General features: G+C 37.6%; 3 protein-coding genes across 3 annotated transcripts; all 3 read left to right on the top strand.

Moving 5' to 3' along the window:
• The first annotated feature begins 986 nt into the window (after positions 1-986).
• SIS3 (SUGAR-INSENSITIVE 3) lies at positions 987-5181 on the top strand. The gene is made up of 10 exons (XM_086257471.1): positions 987-1240; positions 1339-1377; positions 1524-1590; positions 1701-1774; positions 2003-2141; positions 2232-2324; positions 2498-2563; positions 3046-3165; positions 3773-3886; positions 4229-5181. The coding sequence occupies exons 1-10, from the start codon at positions 1212-1214 to the stop codon at positions 4625-4627; spliced, it is 1140 nt and encodes a 379-aa protein (XP_086113597.1). The 5' UTR covers positions 987-1211; the 3' UTR covers positions 4628-5181.
• Positions 5182-5738: 557 nt separating this feature from the next.
• EX2 (UvrB/UvrC domain protein (DUF3506)) lies at positions 5739-11052 on the top strand. Its single transcript, XM_086227965.1, has 11 exons — positions 5739-6193; positions 7127-7243; positions 7328-7393; positions 7625-7731; positions 7801-7882; positions 8096-8800; positions 9230-9356; positions 9449-9618; positions 9738-9812; positions 10380-10472; positions 10596-11052. The coding sequence occupies exons 1-11, from the start codon at positions 5834-5836 to the stop codon at positions 10695-10697; spliced, it is 2004 nt and encodes a 667-aa protein (XP_086084091.1). The 5' UTR covers positions 5739-5833; the 3' UTR covers positions 10698-11052.
• A 1215-nt stretch (positions 11053-12267) lies between these two features.
• Positions 12268-14115, top strand: LOC147274788 (CASP-like protein 4A3). Its single transcript, XM_086257486.1, has 3 exons — positions 12268-12911; positions 13176-13311; positions 13708-14115. Exons 1-3 carry the CDS (start codon positions 12358-12360, stop codon positions 13900-13902), a joined length of 885 nt encoding a protein of 294 aa, XP_086113612.1. The 5' UTR covers positions 12268-12357; the 3' UTR covers positions 13903-14115.
• Positions 14116-18113: the final 3998 nt, after the last annotated feature.

The following is an 18113-nucleotide window of genomic DNA, read 5'->3' as shown; positions in this document are numbered from 1 at the left end:
ACATGTTTCACAGGTGGCTTGTTGAACTCCATGTCCCATGAGACATGGCTCTATCAAAAGCTTTTTTTATGGATGGAACTGTCTCATAAAGACATTCTCCTCCTTGAGTTTCCCCTGATTATAGGTTTCTTGGTCTGTAATACTAATCAAATCTTGGTACTTGTACTTAATCATTAGTGGAAGCATGCATGCAGTTTAGCTAGCTCATATCTCCAATTCTCCGTTAGGCATTAGGTTGTTCAACTACTGTGCAGTGAACTTGACTTTAGTTTCTGGATGCAGCTATTGTTATACTCAAGAAGATACTGATATGTTTTGTTGAACTAAGTGTTACATACTCAACAATGAGCCCAATGTACCTCTATGTGTAGGCTCTAGTGCTGGCAATATACAGTCCATTTTCACCGTTACTAAAGATGTCATACAAAAAATATGATACATCTAATATTACCCGTCTCTCAAATTACCTTATAATAATTAATTAATAAGAAAGTTGAGTGGAGGAGCCTTCCCAAAGTTACTTATTAACATACTTCTTTCTTTACTATTTGAGAAATATGATTAAGATAAGAATTCATTGAGTCGTAAATATGATCATTGGATAAGAGAGTATGGGTAATATTAGATGTACCATATTTTTTGAATATTTAAGAATACAAAATTTCATTATAGCCATACAAATATAACCACAAAATTTCATTTTGTATATTTTTCATTATAGCCATACAAATACAACCATAAAATTTCATTTTGTATATTTTTCATTATAGCCATACAAGTACAACCACAAAATTTCATTTTGTATATTTAAGAATACAAGAAATTGGGTACATTTCCTATATTAAGATGATTAGGTTAAACAAAAAGCACCAACAAAATTAGAATAGAAAAAAGAAGTTAAAAAATAGTAAACTAACTCACGAGTCATAACGCCGTGAAGTAATTGTCAGACAGTTACAGTAAGCATTTTAGTGTGGCAACGGGTTGAGTCCTTCTCAGAGTCAAGACTCGGACTCAGACTCAGCGGTGCTTCACTGTTCACACACACTCTCTCTCTCTGGAGCTTTGTTCTCTACGAAACCTCTTTCATAGTTTCTGTGTATTTCGATCGGAGCTGGTTCAGGCTCTCGGATTCAAGCATTTCACTCTGTAAATGAACATCACCGGATCTTGGGATTCACTGTAGGGGTTTTCTGTATAGCTCGCCCTCCATGGCCATCAGAGGCGTCGATTTCAAGTGGTCAGTACCCTTCTTTCTTTCTCTCCACCCAATTACAGTGACTGCCGCTTCAAGGGTTTTGAATTTTGATGTCTCAGATTGTGATTTTGCATTTGCAGGTACGATGGGTTCTTCTTGTCCATGCTCGCGACAAGTGTGTATCCTTTTACTGTCTTCTAAATTAGGGTTTTCATTTTCATGCTGGACTCTGCATCTTTTTCAACTTCTTTTTTATTTTTATTTGTTCTTCTTTTGCTTTCATGGTGTGGGTTTGTATTATTTTCTTTAACCGGTTTACTAATAGAGTAATTGTTGCAATTAATTGGAAACGGTACCATACTTGTACATACCCGTTGCACATATGGATCGTGGTAGGTTTTTTCTGAATTCCAAACAAGTTTAATATGCGATTCTTCTGGAATATAATTGCTTTGAATTTCAGTTTTGTTATTCTGATTATGTTTTATCTTTGTTGGTTCAGGTTGATTACACTACTGTCTTTGTTTTTCGCTTGTTGATGTTTGTTGATAATGGGCTTGCCTCCGGAATGGGTTTGTAAGGCCATTTCTTAGTGAATGTACCCTTTTCCTACTTGTTTAATTCTCTATATTAAAAGAAACAAATAACATGACCTTATCAAATTACCCATCAAACTGGGGTTTGTTGCATGTAGAGTTTTCCATGTATTCTAGCTTTAGCAGAGGTTTTGTTTATAGCAGCAATTTGTGTAGCTGAATGGTACCTGATACCCTTTTCTTTCCTCTTCAAATTATTATGTTTTAGGGATTTTGGGTGGCAGCAAAGATATGCTCGTTTCTGTGGAAGAGTAGTCGTCCTCTCAATTCTCTCTCTGCTACTCTATCCATTCCTTTGGGCTTGGACTGTCATTGGTACGCTGTGGTTTAGAAAATCGAAGGACTGTGTAAGTTATCTTCCTTAGCGCTTTGCAGAATCATAATGTGCAAGTGTAAACAAGCTTAATGAGGGTGCTAATGCTTTTAAATTCTTGCAGCTGCCTGAAAATGGTCAGAAATGGGGTTTTCTTATTTGGTTGCTTTTTAGTTACTGTGTACTACTTTGCATTGCTTGCATGTTGCTTGGGAAGGTTAGTGGTGCTCTGTGTACTTTTACATTTCTTAGATTCAACCAAGACTTTGCTCTATGTGAGTTCATTTGTTACCTCTTACTCATATGCTCTATGTAACCATATATTTCTCTGATGCTTCTCATTGCAATATGTGATATTCTTATCCTAAATTTTAAACCATTCTTTTTCAGTGGTTGACACGAAGACAAGCACACTTATTGCGTGCTCAACAAGGGATTCCTGTATCCGAATATGGGGTAAACCCTCAAATGTTCTGTTTTTATATTTTGTCATGCCTACTTATATTTCTGAGCTCGGAACACCCTTCCACCCCCCCCAATTATACACTTTACCATCAATGATGCATGAGTTATAAGAGGGTGATGTCAATGACCTGTCCCTGTTGGCTTATACTAAGTTAGAAGTGTTTTTATAACATTCTTGAATCTGATGTGGATGGGAACTTATTGTCCAGTTTTCATATTTGCATAACCTATTTTGTACAAACAAAATGTGGTTGCTACGGTCTCACAGTCTCACTGTTGCCATGTTTTTTTTTTTAACTCATTTTGAAGATAGCTTATCATATCAGACAGAATATACCGTGCTAATGTTGTTTTGACTATCTAACATACCCGCTTGCTGTTGATTGCCATTTCCGTGCTCAGAGAAATTTTGTTATGTGTTTATCCAATTGTTCCTGTCATACTCATGGTAATGATTCCTCTCATTGTTAAAGGTTTTGGTTGATATGATCCGGGTGCCAGATTGGGCATTTGAAGCTGCAGGTCAAGAAACGAGAGGGATGGGCCAAGATGCTGCTGCATACCAACCTGGAATTTACTTGACTCCAGCGCAGGTCAATCTCCCCTAACTAGCACTTGGATTTGAATTTATGGTATAGGCTCATTCAGGTGCGGACGTCCGCACATTTGCACCCAGCGCCGAGTGCTCGGTGCATCGCTCGGCCGTTATAAAAAACATGCTGCTGAGTGCTCAGTGAAGCTGCCGAGCACTCGGTGGCAGGTTCGCACGTTCGCTCATCCGCACCTGATAAAATCTGTATATATATATATATGTATTAGCAATTTAGATGGCCTCTATGCTCAGACTAACATTCGAGAAACCCATGCTTATAAAATAGGGACTGGGGGTTCTAAGGGGTGCTGGTCACATGCATGCCGGTGCGCATGTGTGTGTGTGTTACATCTAGTTGGAAACTCATTACTCTGTCTCAAATATACTCTCTGATTTAGAGGGCTAGTATAAGATTTTTGTTTTGTTTTCTCAAGAATGTATAAATTGTTGTGCTTTATTGGCAAAAGAGGTTGAATTAAAAGAAGAAAAAGATTTCTCTTCAATTGCAGTTCTCTTTTCATTGGGAAGTCTTTGTTGTGTACATCACTTCACTATTCATGTGTATAATTCAGATTCTGATGGTTGGTGTTTTTGTCTGTATGTTGCAGAGGGAAGCAGTGGAAGCGCTCATTCAGGAGCTTCCGAAGTTCAGGCTGAAGTCTGTTCCAACTGATTGCAGTGAATGTCCAATCTGCTTAGAAGAGTTCCACGAAGGCAATGAGGTATATTTTTAATGAATATCTATCTTACTTTTGAACACCATAGAGTACACTAATCTTAATAATGCCATGCTTCTCAAGTATTTCGTATTTTACAAGAAAAATTTTTATTTGTTCACTAATAAAATCTTAATATATTAATTGGCTCAATGGGCCCCTTCTGTGGCCATCTGTAAATGTTAAGGGACTTCCAATAAAATGGGAACCAAGTGCAAAGCTGTAGTACTAGGTGTTGCAGACCACCACACACACTCTTGTTGATGTTTAGTCATACATATTTTACCTTTTGATAGTGGATCAGTAATTGGGAAGCTGAACTGAAGATTCTTATTGCAAGTGTTTCAGGTTCGTGGCCTGCCTTGTGCTCACAATTTCCACGTAGAATGCATCGATGAGTGGCTTCGACTGAATGTGAAATGTCCTCGTTGCCGTTGCTCAGTCTTCCCAAATCTCGACCTTAGTGCTATATCCAATCTCCGTGTTGAGTCTGAACGTCCATCTGTCACTGTGTTGACAGCCAACCGGTATGTGAGAACCCAGCCCTACAGTCAGAGCTATTTGGTGAGATTGCAGGGTCTGCTCCGCCCAGTCCGTACAGAAAATTCAGGCAATGAGGCAGACACTGCTCAGGAAACTGCTGAGAATGGGGGTGTTGCTGTGACTACTTGGGATCCATCAAGCCCAGGGCTGGTCCCTTCCGTTGAACATATTCTCGTTGTTGAGTGCACCCCAGGACGACAATAGACTGTTTCCTGGATATTTCCTGAATTTTAACTGCAATTTCTAACCCCCATGCCGAGAAGGCTTAATGGTATTAATCTGTACCTGGCCATGGTTTGGCATGCTTTTGCAATGGCTGATGCATACTAAGCTTTTTCCATGGTTTGTCATTGTAATGAAGGATACACGGATTCATGGAAACGAGAACCGAATATGATTGGTTAACCTAGCCAATGCAGATTAGTTACTGGTTTATTGTACGTGGAGTCACTTTATGGTAAAATAGTCGGTGTGGTTCATCACTTTTTTTGTTTTTCTGTGCCGTTATTAGAAAGTTTCCTTTTCATCTGTAAGAGTAGGTTGAAGTGTTGAACTGCCAAATGTCTGGTCTAGTTTGCTTAGACAATGAACGTTAGTGGAGACCTGGGGCGATTTTTAGGCCCAGAAGCCAAGAGACAAAGAAAGATACGTGGCATATTCACAGCGGTCTTATCAAACATTTAAGCCTGATTTTTGTGATAATTTTTGGTCCATTCATTGACTATGGCAAAAGGAGGCCATCATGGCTGTCAATGTCATACTCGTTGGCACTTTTAACACAAATTCTCATCTTCGTTTTCTATTAACGCATGGTAACTCCAATAGGTAGATGAAAGAGTGGATTAAAAATTGATTCTTGAGCATTTGAGCTGTTGATCCATGGATGCAAATTCTCATGAAATGGAAGTCCCTTGAGATTTAAATAGAAGCATCAATTTCACTTTGCACTGGAGTAATAGCCATGAACAGAACCAAATTGAAATGTAACAATGAGAGGAGAGTTTGAACTTGATTTGATACAATGTTTGGTTGTACTTGTATATGATACATTTCTCATTGCCATCCTTTTCACGTGTCTGCAAGGCCAAAAGGTGCACGTGATCAATACCTAAGAGGAAAGTAAAATTTAAGCAAGAATTTTTCACTTTTACTGAGTATGGTGAAACCTCATTGAGATCTAAGTAAAATTTAACCCCAGTTAATAATTTGGAAAATCTGATGGACTTCCCATTTACCAAAAAAAATCTGATGGGCCTGGCTTTGTAAGATTTACCTGCCCATTCTATCCATATCTCTTCACCTGAGTCATCAATAAGACACAGACTCGGAGATATTGAATTGAGAAAAAAATCCCCACACAACACACAGAGATTGTGGGGGGTGAGAGAGAAGACAGAGAGACTCAGAGAGATGGCCGTAGCCAATTCATGGGGGGTGGGACAAGCAATCCCAGTGCCCCAATTCGGACCCGTTTGTTGTTCCGATTTCTTAGCCAACAAGTCCATCAAATTCAGCAATAATACCAATAAAAATCTGAGCTTTGTTCTCAGTTGGGGTTGCTCTGTTCAAACCAAGCCTTCACCTTCACCTTCCTCTGCTTCTTCTTGTTCCAGTAGGAATAGAAGGAGCTCAACTTCGTGTTGCCGTTGCAGTGAAAATAGCAGTAATAGTGATGACTGTATTGGGTCCTCTTTGGAATGGGATTGGAATCGGTGGAGCCGCCATTTTGCTGAGGTTGAACAAGCCGAGAGCTTTGCCTCTGTTCTCAAGGTATGTGGGTTTCCTGTAGTTTCTGCTCAGTTTCTAGATTGAATCAAAGTTGAAGAGAGTTTTTCTTTAATAATATTTTTTCTGATTTAATTCGGTAGTAATCTCTATGTGGGCTTTCAAATTAGAGTTCCCAGTTGCTACAAATTTAATTTTGTTTTATACTTTATTAGTTAATTACCTGAAGTTTGCATCTTTTGATGATTTCTATCGTTAATTATGCACTTCAAAAATTGAGCTTATTGTTTGACTCGGTGCGTCTTTTGCTACAATTGTCCATGATTTCATGAAGCATAATCTACCCTTATGTAATCTGTATCAAGATAGCTGAGACACTAAAAACAAATTTTTGAACTTTCAGAAGTTTAAGATATACTTTGCTTTGTTTAAATTGCATGACATATTTCGAAAGAAATGAAAAGTCAAGATAGCTGAGACACTAAAAACAAATTTTGGAACTTTCAGAAGTTTAAGATTTACTTTGTTTAAATTGCATGAGATATTTTGAAAGAAATGAAAAGTCAAGATAGCTGAGACACTAAAAACAAATTTTGGAACTTTCAGAAGTTTAAGATTTACTTTGCTTTGTTTAAATTGCATGAGCTATTTCGAAAGAAATGAAAAGTTTTTCCTCTGTCTCTGGTAGATTAACAAGTTTCATGGCATTCTAAAAGCTGCTAAATTGTCAGATGGCAGTGGTGATACAAAAGTTGCTACTCCACCCACCTTTTCGCACTTTCACCTGAGATCATGTGCCAAGCAGCCAATGCAAAGCTTGAAATTTTTTCTGAAATCTAGGTTTTTTGGGTTTGTCCACCATGGTTAGAGCTGATTACACTTCTAATGATTAAACTAAACTAAACTGAACTTATCCACGAATATACAAATTACAATTGCTATTTTTTTGTTTTTTTGACTGGATGCTATGCTTTGTAGTTTCAACTTGAAGATGCAATTGAGAAGCAAGATTTCCAAGAGGCAGCAAAACTGAAAATGGCTATTGCAGAAGCTACATTAAAGGACACTGTTGCCAGGATCATGTCTCAGTTGAAGGTTATATAAACATTTGTGTCACTATAATAGTTGACTATTCACATCAGAATTTGTTTGTTGAGCTGGTCTGTTTTATGTTTGCAGAATGCAATTGAGGAAGAGCGATACCATGATGCTTCAAGATTGTGTAGATACACAGGAAGTGGACTGGTAATCTTCCTGAGTGCTACTGACTTGTGTATACAAAAACCTTCCATTTTCTAATGACCTGGTTTAAACAATTTTGTTTGTTTACCAATTTCGAATGACCTGGTTTAAAAAATTTAGTTTCTAATGACTTGCTGGAAAAGGCAGCTTTTATTATATGAGGTTCAGCCATACTCTTATGAAGCTATTTTTATGATTTCTGTGTCCTCTAAACCATTCTCTCTGTGTAAGCAGGTAGGTTGGTGGGTTGGCTACCCAAAAGATTCAGATGATCCCTTTGGAAGACTAATACGAATAACTCCGGGTGTGGGCAGATTTCTTGGCAGGAGTTACAGTCCAAGGTAAGATCTTTAGGGTTTTCATTTATGTAAGGTCTACTGGAACACATTAGTGATTATTATTTGTTGCAGACAGTTGGTTACGGCATCACCAGGAAGTCCTCTATTTGAAATTTATGTGGTAAAAAATGCCGATGGGACATACGTTATGCAGGTGATATACAAATGCTTCTACTAGATAATAGTTCATTTGATATATGTTGTTGTGATTCAAATTGTAACTGTTGAGGATGGCCTGTAGCGTGAGTCTGTAGCTTGAGTCTAATACTTTGGGACGTAAAATTTTCTTGAGTTTATAATGCAGTCTTTATGAAATGCTCTCTCTCTCTCTCTCTCTCTCTCTCTTTGATATCACCTCTGTTAGCAGGTAGTGTACTTACAACAAGCCAAAGCCAGTTCAACAATCTCCACTGTTACACCATCCAAACCTGAAAAAGGCTCATCCACTTCCGAAGTTAAGAATGCAACTCAGGTAGATGTTCAGAAAAATGAAGGTAAGGTAGAGAACAGCGAGGAGAAGGGCATTAATATTGAGGGAGCAACTGAGGAGGGTATAAAAAGTGTGATAAATTTTCTTAAGAAAAAAATTCCAGGACTGAAAGTTAAAGTCATGAATGTTGACGTTGCTAAGGAAGTGATAGAGGATGACAATTCTGTGAACCAGTTGATGCAAGAAAATAGTGAAAAGTCAGATTCTGGTGAGAATTCTGAAGACGAAGTTGATAATTTGGATGAAATTCAGCCTGATGAGGTCACTCTAGGAGAAGGCAGTGATAGTGATACCACAGAAGATGAAAAGGATTTGGATATGAAACTTTTTATTGGTGGGGTTGTACATAATAACGAGGATTCTCTTACCAAGGATGAGTACGTGCGCCGGCCTGCTGAAATCAAAGATATGGAGAGAGATTCTTTTGTGCTGCATATTCCAGGGAGAAGCCTAGATCATGATACTAGAGAAAGCAAAGCGTCCAAGGTCAAAGTGGCAGCTCTGGCTGCTAAAAGTGTCTCTGAGCTTATGCCTTCTGATGTTGCCAAGGCATTTTGGAACTCGGACAAGATTTCTCCAAAGGTCAGTTGAAATTCTTTGCCATCCGGAAAATAAGATATGGAAAAAACATATAATAAAAAATTGACTCTTCCAGTTGGTATAAAATAATTGGGTTCTTGAATAGAACCATTTTAGTTGATACTTTGGTTGCACATGGTAGACTCATGGTTTACAATGATTTTAGAATTATGAATTTCCAATGACAATTTTGGCTCAACTATAAATTATGAGGGCAATACTGAAGTTTCAGTTTTTCTTTTTTAGATTTCACAGAATTGGTGGATGGTTTTTCAGACGAAGGTTTAGATTTCAAAACATGCTGATACTAAACAGTTTAAGATTGGAAAATTTGTCAAAATACTCATTACTTCTGGTCACAATATTATGCTTTTCTTGACAGTAATGTGAATTGCTCATAGTTTATAGTTTTTTTTTTTTTTAAATAAATAGGTTACTAGAAATATGCGTGAAATAGTCAAACTTGCCGTTAGTCAAGCACAGAAGCGGAGTAAATTATCTGAGTATACGTCGTTTAGTCGGATCAACACCTCAAGAGGAGATCTAGATCCATTTGATGGTGAGTTTGCTTATCATCCCCCTTTCATTATTTTTAATTTTTACCAAAGAAAAAGGACAATCTTCAAATGAATTCTGCTGGTTGAAGTATAGGCCTATATGTTGGTGCATTTGGCCCTTATGGCACTGAGGTAGTGCAACTCAGGCGTAAGTATGGGCACTGGAATAGTTCAGATGACAAAGACAACTCTGCGGATGTGGAGTTCTTTGAATATGTTGAGGCAGTTAAGCTAACTGGGGATCTGAATGTTCCTGCCGGCCAGGTTTATAGCTTTCTAAATCTCTCGATAGTCATGCTACTCGTTATGTTCAACCACATGTTCACTTTATACATACATCATGAGATATATTATACTAAATAATGTGATTTCTGCATGTCCAGGTGACATTTCGTGCTAAAATTGGGAGAGGGAACCGCCTTTCCAACCGTGGGATGTATCCAGATGAATTAGGAGTGGTAATGATACTTGCAAGTGGTCTCTGTGTGTGTGTGTGTGTGTGTGGGTGTGTGTGTGTGGTTGATTTGCCCTAGGACTCTCTGACCAAGCAGTAGCACTCAAGGAAGCTTATGTTTCACTATATATCAGTACTAAATAGTAGTAGATCATTGAACATTTGTGTAATACTTTAGAAGACCCTTTCTGCTCTTTTACATAAAACATCCGGAGGATTTTCACTTTGCTTAATAAAAAACTTCATTGGCATGCACAAATGTTAATGCGCTCTTTTGTAGCATTAGTTACACCCAATTATTAGGGACCTTGTTATTGCACTATGTGTCCAAGCTTCATGTTTCAGGAAGAAATACACTGATCTCTCTTAATATCATTTCAATCCACTCAATGAACTGTGTGAAGAAACAAATTACGTGTGACTATTTTTTGGCCTTACAAATTATATATACTTGATAATGTGTGTAATTGGGACCTAAAAATCACTGCATTGAACTATTAGAATGTCTTTTGGGCTGCATCAAGAAGATATTCTGGATATCTGCCAGCTGATTAAGTGTTCGTTTATCCAGGTTGCAAGTTACAAAGGTCAAGGAAGAATAGCAGAATTTGGGTTCCGAAACCCACAATGGGTTGAAGGAGAACTTCTCCAACTCAGTGCCAAGGTGAATAAACTGGCTCTGGATGTCTACTAGCATTTCTTCTTTGTACAAACCTAATTAACCAGCAAACTCTCAAATTATCAGCATTGTAACCTTTTCCTTCTTTTGGTTGATGTTTGTATGCAGGGCATTGGACCCTATGTTAAAGGTGCAGATCTTGGTTTTCTTTACATTGTCCCTGAGCAAAGTTTCCTTGTACTGTTCAATCGCCTGAAGCTACCAGAATGAGCCAAATAATACCATCATTTGTTTCAGTTCTTACGTCTTTGATATGGCAAGACATCACATATTCTGATGTCAGAGAAGAGTTTTTAAATGTACCATATCCGAGCAGAGAAGGTAGTTTCACCCTATTAGGCACTTGGATGTATTTGTTTTCGGCATGTTTTATCCTCCCAATTTCAACCTTTCTTTGTTTTTACCCCTGTAACTTAGTGAGCTGTATATCATTTTTGCGGATTGACCAAATATATTGTGACAAGTACTGAAACTGCTATGAGGGTCCTAAGCAGTGAACAATTTCCGGATATTGCTCTTGGTTCCCTTTGTGTAGTCTGTTAATAATAATGTTATTATCTACAAACATGGTTTCTTATAATGTATTCTCCCCCGGACCAGTTGATGAGTTAGATGATGGAAACTGGATAGTCATCAATGATTATAGAGTACCAAGTTTAATAAATCAGTATTACAGTAAAAGTAGGTTGTCAATATCTTGTGGTTGCTTAAAGGGAAAAAGCAAAACTGCTGGTGCTTTCTTTTTGTTAATTTAAACACTGAAGGCATTATGATCAATAAAACGTGATTAGAGAGAGAGAGAGATGCTTTTCTTGATTGTTTAGGTATATACCTGTTGTGCAATGGTCTTTTGCTAAGGTTAATGCATGGGAATTACCTTATTAACACATTCTTTTGAAAACTTAACACAATAGATTCTCTATTGAGACTTGAGAGAGTGCAGTCATATCTTCTTGTACTATATTGGAACTTATTAAAGATATGTGAGAGAAGGCGTGTGTTGTGGGTATTGGAGCAAAGTTCATTATTCAAAAGGTCTCTGCATACAATTGTTCTATTCTAATGAATGCTATTGACATCTTGAGGAATCTCCTTACATGAAGAAAACAAAAAAAGTTTTAAAGGAATTTTTGCCTTTAGCTCATAAAGAATAGCGCACTATTAAAGAAACCCAAAAGAACTTTACATAAAGTTCCCACTCAAAGCTTGCTTGGATTTTGTAGGCTTTAATTTGTTTTTCGTGCTTTTCCTTCTCCATGCAGCTTGGTCTTAGCACTAAGCTTTTTACTATAACTAATTAACTATAAAAGAAAACTTAGGGAAGTGTTGGTTTGGAACACTCATTGTTTTCTTCATTCCATTTATTAATTTTGGCAACTTGTTGGACAAAAATAGCATGTGAAAGTAACACGCAAGTAGAGGTACTGTAGATGTGAATTACTTGATTGTTATTATTTCAAATACCCCAATCATGCAAGTAAGAAATTGAAATAATTGAATTTGTTCTTAAATTGTAACTGATACAACGAAATAGGTAAAATCAAGACAATTGAAAGTTTGAAACTATAAGACCAAAAGATAATTTGATCTTTTGCTTTTAACACCTCAGAATTGTGAAATTGCATTACACCAGGACTAAAGATGATTAGAAAACTGCTTCTCACTTTTAGTAAGTAGAAGTAACTAAGAAACAAGTCCTATCCACGTGGCGTGGTCCCCACAGCAAAGACATCTAGTTAAAGAGCTGGCAGTGCCCAGTCCCAAGTCCCCATCTCTTTTAGAAACTTGTTCGTTCCTTTATTTTCTGAGTTCCCAAACACACTTGTTCGCACTCGATAAAGTCCGAGAAAGCAGCAAATAGAGAGCACTAATGGAGCACCAGAAGACCAAACCAAACATGAAGAAATCCTGTTCGTTAACCTCCGACGACTCGGGTCACGCCGGCTCTCGCTTCCACTCCCCGATCCTATCCGACGCCGGCGACCCCGATTCCCCGCCCTACGCGTCTCCGGAGAACTTCTCCGAGAAGACCCCCCCGGACAACTCCAGGGCGATCGTTGCCGTAGACAAGTTCACGCAGTACTCGCCGCTCCGGCACCACGCCGCGCCGGATTCCAACGCCAAGGCGCCGTCGCCGGTGATGGTGTTCAACCGGGCGATGAGGGAGGACGTGGCGCCGTCCGTGTCCAAGGTGGGTCCCGCCGGCGGAGGCGGTGGTGCCGAAGATGGGGTTGCTGGCGGCGGGAGATCGAGGGCGGTGTCGCCAATAGTGAGGCGGTCGAATAGAGAAGAGATGGTGAAGACGGCGGCGCTTGGGTTTAGAGTTAGCGAATTGGTGCTGTGCTTGATTTCGTTCTCGGTTATGGCCGCTGATAAAACTCAGGGTTGGACCGGCGACTCCTTCGATCGCTACAAGGAGTACAGGTCTCTCCTCAATTTCAATTTCAATTTCAATTTAATTGCCGTTCTTTTGGTATATCATTTCTACTTAGCTGAGTAAGTTTTATAAGTTTATTGTTAATTTGGGTTTGCTTTGTTATTACTTACAGTAAATGGAAGCATTAGTGAAACTTCATATGTGTTGATAATCTGTTGAAACATGTTCCTTGTGAAATGTGAATTGGCTTGTTCAATTTTTGTTTAGTTTTGGAGATAATGTGATGATGAAGGATGTTCTGGTGGTGACAGGTATTGTTTAGCTGTGAATGTCATTGGATTTGGATATTCTGCCTTTCAAGCCTATAATCTTTCCTACCATCTGGTCACCGGGAAATACTTGAACCGCCACCACCTCCGCCGCCACTTTGATTTCTTCATGGATCAGGCAAGTCATGCATTCAGCTTATCCATCTATATGGATATCAGTATATAAGTGTTGTTTTGCCTGTATAATTCTGGTTTTCTAGTGCTAAGCATTTTGTATGAAGGCCATCATAGAGGTAGGAAACATTAGGGTCCACCTTCAACGGGTTAAATTCGAACCCTTCCGAACCCCTACGGTGGTACCAACCCAACCAATTAAATTTCGGCTTGCTTCGGGTTAGATGTGTTCGAATTGCACATCTAGAAACCATATACCTATGTTTCCACCAATTACACAACAAATCAAAATGAAATGTTGTTCATGACTTGCCAACATAGCTAAATTATTCATGGCTAATCAGGCAGCTAAAGATTTGTGTACTGATTCGCGATGCTGCTTTGTTGATTCAATTTGCAGGTACTGGCATATCTTCTCATTTCAGCATCATCATCGGCAGCCACCCGGGTCGATGACTGGCAATCCAATTGGGGAAAAGATGAGTTCACAAAGATGGCCACAGCTTCGGTGAGCATGGCCTTCCTGGCTTTTGTTGCCTTTGCGCTTAGCTCTCTCATCTCTGGTTACAGCCTTTGTACCCATGACTGTGCATGACCAGCCGCTTACAGACTCTAAGTTTTCATGTTGTGACTTGTGAGAAGATAATTCAATTATATATAGTGTGAATGAAAACTTTTATTATTTTTTTACAATGTTGTGTGTACAGCTTCAAATAGCCATTTCTTCCTTATTACAATGCGAACATTGGGATACTGTAGCATTTCCAGTCACTGTATTCTGGCTATGTTAATCTTTTATCTTTTTGGATACCATAGCATTTCATTTTAGGTCCTAACTGACTGGACCAGGCCCAACAGCAATCTAAAATGGTCTTAGGCCCAGCCAAAATTGATTAAGTTCAAGCAATGCCATTGCCACTGTAATTTCCATCTATACTTGATTGCTTGTATAAAATGATAACTATATTTTCACATATTTCCTAACAAAAAATTGCAATAATTGTGTAAGGCAAGCATCAAGCATGTTCGCTTTGTTGTTGGAAGATGTTAAAAGTATTCTAAGTGGGCTTAGAAATACATGGCCCGGCCCAATATTCAAGTGAGCAAATTCCAATTACCTTAGCACATTATGTACAAGTGTACAACTCTTGGTCTTGGTCCTTAGTCTCAATATGTAGAGTAAAACTTTTATGTAACAAATGTATACATCAATTGTTTTTATTTTTATCATGTGATCTAGCGTGTGATGAAATATATGCGCATTAGGTGTATATACCCAAGTTTTTCTCCAACCTTATTATTGTGTACATAGGCCCAATGGGTTTGCAAATTGCAATGAACAAAACGACTTTACAGTTCAATATAGAGGAGCTCATTTTAGCTGCTAGTTGACTGGGCCAGGCCCAACAGCCATCCAAAATGGTCTTAGGGCTAACATTGAATATTTTTTGTTTTGATAAGACCAATATTGATTGTGTTACGCAATCATCAAGCATGTTAGCATTGCTGTCATCTAATTCATTTATGAAAAGCCCATGGTGAAAGAATTTCCTAAATCGTAAACGTTTCTGGTAGTCTTAGTAAAAAAAAAATCTGGTAGAGTTTGATTTAGACTGATCATGTCTTAATCCAACAACCATGATGACCTTTTTCACGCAAGTGTTCCTTAGCTAGGGTTGGTGCTCTGTGACCTGTGGGGTGGTGTATATCATATATCCTGCCCAACCCACATGCTAATTGCTAATTGCTGCTTATCCCCAAAAAACAAAAAATTGAAGACAAAACCATATAAAATCAAACCAAGAACTTCAAATCCTGTCAAGACTTGTCATGCACAGTGAAAGAAATATGTTGTAGACAATTTGCATATTTCAATCAAAACTTTGATTCCCCTCCCCTCACCGTGTTAACGTGAACATTAATAGTTTAACAACATAAAATTATTTAATTAGAGAACATTAATCGGATTGTTGTTTAAAGATTTGTAGAAAATGAAGAAAAGGGGACAAAAACAAAATGTTTTACCATGAATAGAAACTAGTAAATGAGTCCACGTGGTATCCTACTATCCTCCATCAGCCATGTTGTATGTAGTGCACAAAATGGAACTACATGACAAACATTCTCTATCAGACCAGTCCTTTTCTAACTAAGCAGTCAACCACCCTCTCCCTCCTCAATTTATCATCGTCCAATACTCACTTGTCCTCTATGGTACTACTGTACCAGTACTACTCTCCATCCAATCCAATCCAATCCAATCCACTCACACCAAACAAACAACTCTCAGCCTTTCGAATCATAAAAATCCACAAATAATCTCATGCATGCAACCCCACATCATTATATCATATGCCTCCTAAAACGTCCACAAAGATAAGACTCACTGAAGGCAACTTGCTTCATTCTACTTTACACCACCTAATCACCTATACGGCTATACTTTGTCATTTAATGTCATGATTAATTGATTAATTATTATTCTAATTTGCTTTAAGTAAAGTAATCACCAACCATAATTAGTACGGCCAAGGGATATATTCTGTACCATAATCAAGTTTGGCAAAATTATCGAATCTAATTAGCTGGTGGTATACTATAAGGCCACGTGGCATTTCATCAAAGTTCCCAAGGTACCAATACATGTGCACCACCCCAAATTTATGCTTCATCTGTTTGGTGATCGAAATTCAAAAGCCTCCATGTTAATCATACAAACTTAAAATACTGCCCATTTTGGTTCTTTTGTACAAATTAAAAAAAGTATATGTTATCTTTCGTACTGTAACACTAATATATTTAATTATTATGTAATCGCTTTGGAATTTGGCCCTTTGACAATGAGTTGACACCTAAAATACTCAATAGTTGTTGAATTAATACATATTGAATATGCTTGGTTTGGGGTTTTCTGTCAATTGAATTATGTATATATGCACAAGACCAGTACAACTCCTTATTAGAAAACCAACCTAATTATCAATATAACCACGATAGACTGATAATTAATCATCAAGATAGCATGCCAACCTAACAATTAATGCAGATCGATCTTCAATGGTGGGTAGACATATTGATCATGATTCTCTAGATCTAGATAGTAAACTAACTATTACCCACCAAATAATACATCAAGCAAGCAATATCTAACTTGCCTAGCTAGATAATTTGATGAATATGGTACCAAAAAAAAAAGAAGATCATACTATATGTTGAAATATATATAACATAACGATTTAGTAGTTGAAGGAATATAAAAGTCGAACTTTGATAATAAGTATAAGCTGTTATAAATTAATCACTTTGTTTTGTGTAATTTTTATTATATTTATCATATTTTGTCTAATAATCTTAGCCACAATCCATTAATATAATATGTGCAATGCAAATCATATGGCACATGAGTTACAATCAAACATTAGGTAAGCAAGTAGTTGTCTAGCTCAAATATGTTTGTATATTGAAGCTTTACCAGGACTCAAATGGGTTGTGATATCATGTCACAAAAATGTATAAAAGCATTCTAAATAAAAAGAAATTCAAATATTAATTTTGTGTGATATCAATCTTAGACTTAATTGTTTGGGTTGGATCCACATTCACCAGGCAAATTCGGACCCAGCCAAGCTGTAGTTGTAGGCTTTGTAGTCTTGTGGGTGCACTTCGAGCTGTACCTGCTGTCTGTGTCAACCTAGACACAGTTGGACCGTTGGTCATGGTGAAAGTGAAACATACGCGCTCCAAGAGCGGGTGGTCTTCGTTTCTCTCTTTTCTATTTTTAATATGATTAAAATAGAAAAATAAATAAATTCATCGATAACAGTACCAAAAAAAATCAAGAAAAATAAAAATGAATCAGAGAGTGAGACCGTATACGGAAGAGGACCATACGGCTTCTCCGACACACCCACGGATCCCTCCCTGTGGGCGTGGGGCCCACCCTCCTTTCAGCCATAACATCAGTCTTCTCACTCCTCTCTCTCTCTCTCTTCTGTTTATGTTCTAAGTTTGTAACGTCCCCCCTTCCCCTCTGGAATGACCAATCTACCCTTCTCTCAAATTTTAAGTGACCAAAATACCCTTGGGGTAGTTGGTGCATCTTTTGTTCTTGTTTTTTACCATAAGTAATAAATTCCATCAAAATCCAATCTCAATTGTCAATGTATTAAATTATTAATATGTTATCCACCTAAACATCAATGAAGTCATATCCAACACTCACCTCACTTTTGCTTTTTAAATGAAGAAAAAAGAAGAAGATAAACTTGCCTTTGCATTTGTCCTATGGCTAATTGGCTACTCTTTACAAACACCAAAAAGACATCACCAACCACATTTTTTTTAACTTTTCAGTGTTGGAAAAAGCTAATTGAACAAGAGTTTTTAAAATTCATAGAGGGAGAAAATTTTGAGCGTAAAAATGCTAACAACTCTGTAGTCTACACTCTAGAGATCATAATTGATAATTAAAAAAATTAAAAATGATAGTTTGAGACAGTACTCAATTAATAATCATATTCAATAATTAAGACAAGATTTTTATATAAAACTTAAATACACACATTATTCGCGTCACTGTTGTAAAATATTTATAATTTAAAAAATTTGAATTTACAACTCATTTCATGTTCTTCTTTTATTACTGTATTAGTTATTAATTAACATTCTTGACTTAATAGGGGTTAGTTTGCTCATTCCAAGAGCAACCAGGGGCAGGCATGCAAGAGCAGCAAGACAACCCAAAGAAGAAAAAAAACCAAAAAAGCAAGTGGCATTTGAGATATAAACGAGAAAAGGAGGGGCCAA

The sequence above is a fragment of the Dryas octopetala genome, chromosome 9 (genome assembly GCF_963921425.1).
Source record: "Dryas octopetala chromosome 9, drDryOcto1.1, whole genome shotgun sequence".
NCBI classification, from domain to species: domain Eukaryota; kingdom Viridiplantae; phylum Streptophyta; class Magnoliopsida; order Rosales; family Rosaceae; genus Dryas; species Dryas octopetala.
The sequence above is the reverse complement of the archived record's forward strand: the minus strand, read 5'-3'. Positions and strand labels throughout refer to the sequence as shown.

Bases quoted from the DNA above. Each gene is read 5' to 3' on its own strand.
- SIS3 (XM_086257471.1), top strand. From the start codon at position 1,212: ATGGCCATCAGAGGCGTCGATTTCAAGTG. The intron at 2,325-2,497 runs GTTAGTGGTGCT...ATTCTTTTTCAG, and splicing joins CTTGCATGTTGCTTGGGAAG to TGGTTGACACGAAGACAAGC. The intron at 3,166-3,772 runs GTCAATCTCCCC...TGTATGTTGCAG, and splicing joins TTTACTTGACTCCAGCGCAG to AGGGAAGCAGTGGAAGCGCT.
- EX2 (XM_086227965.1), top strand. From the start codon at position 5,834: ATGGCCGTAGCCAATTCATGGGGGGTGGGACAAGCAATCCCAGTGCCC. The intron at 6,194-7,126 runs GTATGTGGGTTT...TATGCTTTGTAG, and splicing joins GCTTTGCCTCTGTTCTCAAG to TTTCAACTTGAAGATGCAAT. The intron at 9,813-10,379 runs GTAATGATACTT...TCGTTTATCCAG, and splicing joins ATCCAGATGAATTAGGAGTG to GTTGCAAGTTACAAAGGTCA.
- LOC147274788 (XM_086257486.1), top strand. From the start codon at position 12,358: ATGGAGCACCAGAAGACCAAACCAAACATGAAGAAATCCTGTTCGTTA. The intron at 12,912-13,175 runs GTCTCTCCTCAA...TGGTGGTGACAG, and splicing joins GATCGCTACAAGGAGTACAG to GTATTGTTTAGCTGTGAATG. The intron at 13,312-13,707 runs GCAAGTCATGCA...TTCAATTTGCAG, and splicing joins TTGATTTCTTCATGGATCAG to GTACTGGCATATCTTCTCAT.